This window comes from Hipposideros armiger, unplaced genomic scaffold (assembly GCF_001890085.2).
Source record: "Hipposideros armiger isolate ML-2016 unplaced genomic scaffold, ASM189008v1 scaffold_540, whole genome shotgun sequence".
Classification (NCBI taxonomy): Eukaryota; Metazoa; Chordata; class Mammalia; order Chiroptera; family Hipposideridae; genus Hipposideros; species Hipposideros armiger.
The window spans coordinates 1,163,608-1,172,008 of record NW_017731890.1 but is presented as its reverse complement, the minus strand read 5'-3'; the positions used below and the strand labels follow the sequence as shown (position 1 = coordinate 1,172,008).

Genomic DNA, 8,401 nt, shown 5'->3' with positions numbered 1-8,401 from the left:
CAAAAGGACAGCAACTTGTCTGTTCCCCTTCCCCTAATTCCCCAGCGCTGTTCCCATCCCCCAATTCCCCAATTAAAATCTTTAAAAAAAAAAAAAGAAAATATTTCTTCCCTTTTAGATGTGTATGATTGTTCAAGAAAGCAGGAATAGGTACCAGGTCTAGTTCACAGACACCTGTCTGGCCTTGACACCAAGTAAAATGCTTCAATTTTTTTCTGGGAGAATTTACTATTTGTTTTGCTGCTGCTGTTTGTAAAATACCTGCAAGTTTCTGGAAAGGAGGGCGCAGTAGGAAGGTGAATAATTACCTATTCAAGTGCCCAGACATAACTTACAGGTGGGTCTTTCAGAATACTCAGAGAATTTGCTTTGACTGGCCTGATGTTTGCCCACATGTGGCTGGAGCCAGCACCTGCTGCTGGGTAATGAGGTTACTGTCAATATCCAGGGTGCCCACTGCTTCCGCAGGCCCAGGAAACCGATGGAGACACATGGGTTGGCTCAGGGGTCACCTGATCCTGCCCAGCTCCATCTAGAGCTCCTTTCAGCCAGGTGCAGGCTGGGGAAACCCTTCTGTGGCCCTGAGAAGGATGGGATAGAAGCAGAAGTGGGATTCCTTCCTATGAGCCCATCCTGTGGTCCCATCGCTAGGAACCACCCCTTGGGGGTCCCTTCTGGTTTCTGGTGAAGAAATATCTTGGGAACTCCTAGGGAAATCTCAGGCTGCTGGAGTCTCGCCTGCTTTCCAGGCACAGGGCCAGGAGCTGGGCAGATGAGGCTAGCCAGCGTCCATACTGCCTGGGCTGAAGCTGATTTAAGCAAGATCTTGCCTCATGGGCAAGATGGCGGCTACAGGACAAGGGTGATTGGTAGAGATAGGCTGTTTCCAGCTTTGTCCTCTACTTGTTCCTTTGTTTGTTCAATCATTTATTTATTCAATTTGCAAATCATTTGCACACCTATGGCATGAGGGCATTATCTAAGCACACATAGTTAAGAGCTTGGAAATCATTAATTCATTAATCAAATATGCATTAAGCACCTACTGCTACTGGGCCAAGCACATTTGGTAGAACATCTACAAACCATTAAATAGGCAGTTCAATAATCAAGCAATTATTTCTTAAGCACCATCTAGGTGCCTAACATAGAACAAGCACTCATAAAATGTTTGTGGAATGAAGGAATGAATAAATGAATGAATGTTTAATATAGGAGGGATGTAAGGATGGCTCAGATGAAGTCCTGACCTTTCCCCAGGCCCCCAAATTCTCTTCCCATCCCAGTCTAGCACGGCCACCCAGGCAGGCCAGCAGCTTCACAGTGGGGGAGGCTCAAGGAAGCCAGGGTAGATGCTCCCAGACCTTGTGAAGGTTCACAGTGTCTCTGATGGGATGAGTGACCGGGTGACCAAACTGGTGGGGTTGAACCCTGAGCAAAGCCCCCAGAGGCTGCTCAACCAGGTGGACCAGCTGCCATCGGAAAGCTAGATGCTGGGACACAGGGGAATAAGAGACCTTGGAATTGGTGGACTCCCCGTCCTCTTTTTTCATTTGTATCTGCCCTTTCCAGCTCCATAAATGCTTACCAAACATCAAGTCTGTGTGAGGCACCCTACTAGGTACTGCCGGCCAGACACAGAGAAGCAGCCTCACTAGGATCAGAGGGACCTAAACATCTCGCTACACAAGACAGGACAGAGAAATGAAATGATAGAGGTACACAAAGCTCAGCTGGATCAAGGGAAGGCAGCTTTTCGGGGGGTACTAACACACACTGGGGTGCACCGTGATTACAAAGAGGAGGAGACTGAAGTCTGGAGCCCATGGGCCTGTGGTTGAATTCCAGCTTCTCCAGTCCCTCCCGCAGTAACCTCAGGCAAGTCCCTTAGTCTCACTGCCTCAGTTTCCTCATATGTAAAACGGGCCCAAAGTAACAACACCTCCCAGGGTTGCTGTGAGGAGGAAATGAGATTACATCTGTAAAGAAGAGGTGCGGTATTTGGTCCATGGAAAGTATTAAGTAAACGGAAGCCATTACGGCTCTTTTGTTCGAACTAAGGATAGTGGATGGTGCCAGCCTGTGTGTCTCACCAGCTCACATCCTAACAACAACAGTACCGGAGCTAAAGTTAAAGAAATCCTAGTAGGCACCAGGTACATGCTATACATTATTTTTAATCCTCAGAGCCATCTTCAAACTGGGTACCATTTTCCTCATTTAAAGAAGGGAAGGCACAGGCTCTGGGAAATTAAGTGACTTATCCAAGGTCATACAGATGATAAGTTGCTAGGCCAGGATCATGTCCTTTTAACTCCACAACCTTCACACCCCCCATACCACCCACCTGTCATGTCTCAGGCTATCTCTGCAACCCGAGGCCACCAGACCTAGCTCTGTCCTTGGCCTTGGGAGGTTAGCTGGGATTGAGCAGGGAAGCCCCCTTGCATAAGCGGACACAGCCGAGGGCAGGAGTGAGTCAAGCCCACAATAAGACACAGAAGCACCTACTTGTCTGGTACTGCTGCACACCCAGTGCTACGAAGCAGGCTACCAGTCCTGCTGCGAGAAGTGCCACCAGTATCATCAGCCGCTTCTCCACGGTGGTTCGCGTGGCCCAGCATCTCTGGCCACTCCTGGGGCTGCGGAAGTTCACCTGCAGGGAAGGAGGCAAGAGGGGTGGGGGGGATGTGAGCCCCGGGCTCCATGTCCCCAGGAGAAAGGGGCTCCGAGCCAGGCCCCGGGGAGGCATCAGGGCCACCTTCTGCCTCAGGGGTGGTCCGGTTCCCACGGACTCGGTCCTAATCCAGGAAGGGAACCACCACCCTGCTCAGCAACTCAGATTTGCTCCTAAACTTCAGAGAGTTAAGCAGCTCAACCCAGCCAAGCTTGTGTTTTTTTGTGTCACCTGATATGAGTAGAAGGAAAAAACAACAACAAAAAAAACAACCGAGCTTTTCCCTGTTTCTCCAGTAAGGAGTGCAAAAAAAGAACAGGATGTTTGGCCTTGCAGGCATCCAGTGAATGTCCAGCTGGGCTCTCCTCAAAGCCACAGCATCAATAGGCTAGGGTGACACAACCACAAGAATGACACCATCACAGCTCACACTTCCCAGGAGCGCGGACATTCTTAGCTCATTAAACACCCACAACCCCAAGAGGGCAATTATTAGTTCTCTTTTATAATACAAATGAGGACATAAAAGTCCAGAGAGTGAAGACCCTGACTTCTCACATAGCTGAATGGGTGGGACTGGAACTTGAACCCAAGTCTGTCGATTTATGAGCCACTAGTGGGTCAGAGATTTGAGTCTTGGGAGATGTCAGGGTGGATGCAATGGAGAAATAGCTCCATTCAGGCAGGTCCTCAAAGGGAGGGAAAATGCTACCAGCCTCACAGTCTAGCTAAACAGGAAGGGAGGCACAATGAGAGGAAGTGAAGGGCGTGGCAGGGCCCTCTGGGCTGAGGAGGGACAAGCCAGTCAATAGCATTCAGAGCCCTCAGCCCAGGCCAGCTTGGGGCTCCCCTCTGTTCCAAGAGGTACTTCCTGCAAAAGTCAGGGTCACAGGACAGGAGGGTGTCCCCCGAAAGGGGAAGGATGGATTCAGTCACATTGTGGCTGTGTGTCAACAGCTGAGCACCAACTCAGGGCCACGTTGGAAATACTGAGAGACAGGGAGACTCCCTCTTTTTCAGCTGCTTACAGCCCAGCAGGGAGGCAGATAAACACACAGACTGGGGTGGGCAGGGGTTCAGTCAGGGAAGGCTTCCTGGAGGAAGATACCTGGGCTGGGTCTTGAAGAATAAGTAGGAGCTAGCCAGATGAATGGGGAAGGAAGGGGGTGGCAAGGTCTAGATCGTAAGGGGCCTCTATAAGCCAGTTTAAAGAATGTGGACTTTTTCCTGCACACTGGAGTAACATGATTAGATGCACCCTTTGGAAAGGCCAAGGTAGACGGAGCAAGGCTTGGAGGCAGGGAGACCCGCAGCCTGCCAGGGGGTGAGAAGGGAGAAGAGGTGCCAGGGAAGATGAAGAGACCCAGCCCCTGCCCTGCAAATGCCCCACCCACAGCTGAGGGGGTGGTTTTTCCCAGGAGCCAGGTCACCAAAGAGCTTCACACTGGGATCTAAGGCTAGTCATCCTGGGGAAGAAAGGGCACCGGGTCATCTCATGGTCATCATTGGCTATTTTCTGGGCAAGAGATGGCCAGGAATTACTGCACCAGAGAAAGGGGAACACAAAAATTTTTCATGGAGGAAAAACAGGGTTCTAAAACTGAGAAAAGGAACTTGGGGCCTCGTCATATTTTCCGTGGAGGTCCAAGAGGCTCAGAAACTGAAGCAGCTATATCAGGTAGGGTGTGGGGTGCCACTTCCTGAAATCCCTTAAGAACCTTTTTCAAAATGAAACAGAAACTCTGACCATGCTATTGCCATTAAGTTAACGCTGTGGGCTGGGAGGGCCTGGTACAGGGACAGGGCCTGGAATGATGCTAACATGCTCACAGCACTGCAAGGTCTGTAAGATGCGTTTTCCAAGGCGTCAATTTTCTCACGCAGTTTACCTTCAGCACTGGTATTCAGAGGAGTCCCAAAGGATAGGAAGCAGGTGCTGCCTTGTCTGGGGGGCTTTTTTTTTTAATTGGGGAAATGGGGAAGGGGAACAGCCAAGTTGTTGTCCTTCAATCTTAGTTGTGGAGGGCGCAACTAGCTCAGCTCCAAGTCCAGTCGCCATCCGGCCGCCCGTCAGCAGCTCAGAGCAGCTCAGCTCAGCTCAGCTCAAGGTGCCGTGTTCAATCTTAGTTGCAGGTGGGCATAGCCCACCATCCCATGCGGGAGTCAAACCGGCAGCCTTGTTGTTAGGAGCATGTGCTCTCACCAGCTGAGCCATCCTGCCACCTGTTGGCAGCTCAGCGGCAGCTCAGCTCAGGCGCAGCTCACTGGCCCATGTGGGGATTGAACCAGAGACCCTGTTGCTCAGAGCTTGCGCTCTTAACCAACTGAGCCACTCGGCCATTTATTCTCATTCTTCTTGCTGTCCTGGCCCTGGATTTGTCTCAATTTCTTTCTCTTCCTCTAAGCCTCTCAGTGCCCCCATTATCATAGCTTAGCTCTTGGGGGAGGAGGGTGAAGGTAAGGAGGTAGGGAGACCTCTGCCTGGTGCTGGCTCTAGGGAGCCAGGGAGCACAGCTTTCAGGCTTGGGGAAGTGGAAAAACCTTACCTAATGTGGCCAGAGCAGTACCGAGGTGTGGGGAATCTGAGGACATGAAAACGAAAGAAGAAGTGAAAGGAAGGGAGGCAATGACAGGAACGGAGGGAAGGAGGAAAGGAAAGGAAAAAAGTAATAATGGTAGCTAATAATTGAGTGCTTTCTGTGTGTGCCTGGTGTTGTGTTAATTCTATGTTGCTGCTAGAGGATGCTATTCATGCTATCTTCACACATCCCTAAGAGGAGGTACTAGCAGGAGCTCCCGAAAAAAAAACACAGGAAGTGGCGGGGAGAGGGAGAGAGAACAATAAGAAAACCCATCTCTCTCCACAGCCCTCAGCCTCCTACGAATGGCCATGCTGCCCCAGGAGCCAAGTTGAGCTGAGCCTCACTGTTTGATGTCAAGCAAACAGATGGTGTTCACTGCAAAATTTAATTAGAAGCAAGTCAGAATTAAATTAGAAATTCATAGTTCTAGGCAGAAAAGGCAAATGGAATTTGAAAATAAGGTTTTTACCTTTACAATGTTCTTGCTTAACTCATATGCCCAGCTGGGGCCTCTGGGTGGGAAAGGAATCCAGAGGCATCCCCCTGGGGCAGGAGAAGTCACCTGGCGGCATTGAGCCGGGACCAAGAGACCTCTCCAGGAGAGGCCGTCCAATTCCCGGGTGTAACGGACGGGGCTGGGGCTGCAAATGCAAGCTGCTCTTCGAGCCCCAGCACCCTGCCCTGCCTCCTTCAGAGGACCTAGCACGACAGGTCACAGCAAGAGGTGGATGCAGATGGTTTCTCATGTTCCTTTTGGAAATGAAGGCATGTCTGCAGTGATTGGTAGGGTAGGAGGATTAGTGGGGGGCATCCCACTCTATTTCAGGAGAGGTAACTGAGATGTGACCATAGGCCAGGGAGCAGAGCTGATGCTTGGGAGATGGAGTTGAGAATTACTGTAAATGCTCAGCTCCTGGGTGGGCTTAATATTCTATTTATTGTTGTGTGAGGAAGAGGGAGAATGAGACAGAAAGAAAACGATGACCTCGAAAGAGAGAGGTGGGGAGGGAGACAGACAAGGAGAGAGACAGACAGAGCCAGAGAAATGGAGCGAGACAATGGGACAAACAGTCGAGCTGTCCAGCCCGAGTTCCCAGGGTTTCCACAGCCAAGGGAACAAAGCCCTAATGAGGGATAAATATTCGGTTACAGAAGTGAGTGCTTGGCTCACCTAGGCTTACAACAAGAACGAGTTCTGCAGGAGAGGACAGGTCACCACTGCCTGGGGCCCAGGAGACAAGCCAGCAGCACAGGGGGCGGGGAGGAGGCAAAGCCTGGTTATTTTAGATGAGGCAGGGGGTCGGGAGGGAGGGCAGAGGCTCTTCCTGGGCCGTTGCCAGGTTCCCCAGCAACCTGAGCTTCGTGGAGCAGCAAACAGGAGTCAGTCTGGCCAAGGGTTTGGCAGGGAGCCCACCCCTGGCAGTCAAAAAGCCTGGCCACCTCAGGAGGACTGGAAGGGTGACCAGGCTGCCTGCCTTGGAGTCAGCCTTTCAGAGCAGACAGACCATGACAGCTTGGCCCTGCGTGGCACCCTGCCTCCGTGAGGGTGTTAGGTTGGGGAAGTTTCTTCTAGAAGTTTCCATCTGGCAGACTTCTAGCTGAGGCCACTATAATGTCCTCTTGTCCTCCCCATCTTTTCCCTGAGCCCTACCTGCTCCACTGTCCCCGTGCCTGACTCTTCCAGTGACTGATGACAGCTGAAAATAACTGTTGTGGGGAGAAAACTCCCTGCATCTTAACAGGAATCAAAGCCTAGGCTTTAGAAGAAGCACCTTCCAGTTCTCTTTGCGTCCCAGAAGGAACACCCAGTTGTCGATGGCACAAGAGAAAGGGCACAAACCTGAGAAGTCAAAGGTCAGCCTTTTCTTTATCAAGATCCCATGTGTGTCGCGGGGCAGCCTCTGGGCCTCAGTGTCCTTTAAAGGAGGAAGCTGGATGAGGCCCAAGGTCTGAGCATCTCAGATTCTAGAACAACTCTGAGGTCAAGAGCATAAGGCTCTAACAGGCAGATGGGAGTTGAAAGGACCTCCTGGTATAAGCGGAGAGGTCTTTTCAAAGTACTGAGTGGGACTGTCCCTGAAATTGCCCTCGAAGGTATAGCCCTGTGCATGGCAGAGAAAAAAATAAAAAAGATAAAACCACTACTAAGGATTAAATATCTCAGCTTTCCTTTCTCTTGAAACAAAAATGGATTTTTGGAAGTAACTGATTGAATTTCAAAGATATGGGTAACCAGTCATGGTCATCTGCTCCCCAGTTTAGGCTGCCAGGGTAACTTGAGCTATTTCCTTTCAAGCCACTGAGATAGTGTGTGGGGTGTGGGGAGTCCAGGCAGCCAGTCTGAGCAGAGCACAGGCTCGGAAGAGAAAAGCTCTTCTGCTGAGGCATCACTGAGATATCACGCCTGGTGACTTTCACTGATAATCCTGATAACAGTCAAATCCATTTTCTGTGCACCATACCAAATGCTTTCACTTGTATTGTCTCATTTCAACCTTTGCAACAGCTCTGAGATGTGGATTAATAATACTAACCCCATTTTGCACCCCCCCCCCAAAAAAAGTTGTTTAAGTGAGTTGCTTTCAGATCTGAGAGCCCACAAGAGGCAAAGGTGGGGCTCCATGTTAGCGCTATCTGGTCTTAAATTCTGTGCTCAGTCTACGCTGACTAATTTTGGCAAATGGCAATGAACTGGTGCCTAAAATATGAGCTAACGGAAAAGAAAAACCCATTCAGGTGAGGTACAGGTAGAACTTTGCTCCAACTAACTTCAACACTTCGTAAGAAAGGCGACAAGCTTGGCTGAAAGATGGAAGGTTTCATTGACTAGTGTTGGTATCAATAACTTTGGAGTTCCTAGAACCACTGGGCTTCAAAATCTTGAAAAATCAAGTAGCTTATTTTTATAGCTGTCCGTCAAGAGAGGGAGACTTGGGGCATGAGATCCAATTTTAAAAGCCTAAGATCGAGGGGAGCAGTTTTGTTTCTGGCAACCAGCTCACAAAAAATTATCCAAAACGGGCCGGCCGAGTGGCGCAATGGTTAAAAACTCGCTTGGGATGCCAGAGGGCCCCGGTTCGGATCCCACATATGAGGGCCAGTGACACTGCCCTCCACAGCTAAGATGCTGAACAACAGCTCA

General features: G+C 50.3%; 1 protein-coding gene across 1 annotated transcript in view; it reads right to left on the bottom strand.

Moving 5' to 3' along the window:
- The window catches only part of ECE1 (endothelin converting enzyme 1), a 66,704-nt gene that overhangs the window by 55,357 nt on the left and 2,946 nt on the right, over positions 1 to 8,401 (bottom strand). The window contains exon 2 of the mRNA XM_019668824.1: positions 2,512 to 2,656. Coding sequence (XP_019524369.1) covers positions 2,512 to 2,656 — 145 coding nt within the window. The remainder of the gene's footprint in view (positions 1 to 2,511; positions 2,657 to 8,401) is intronic.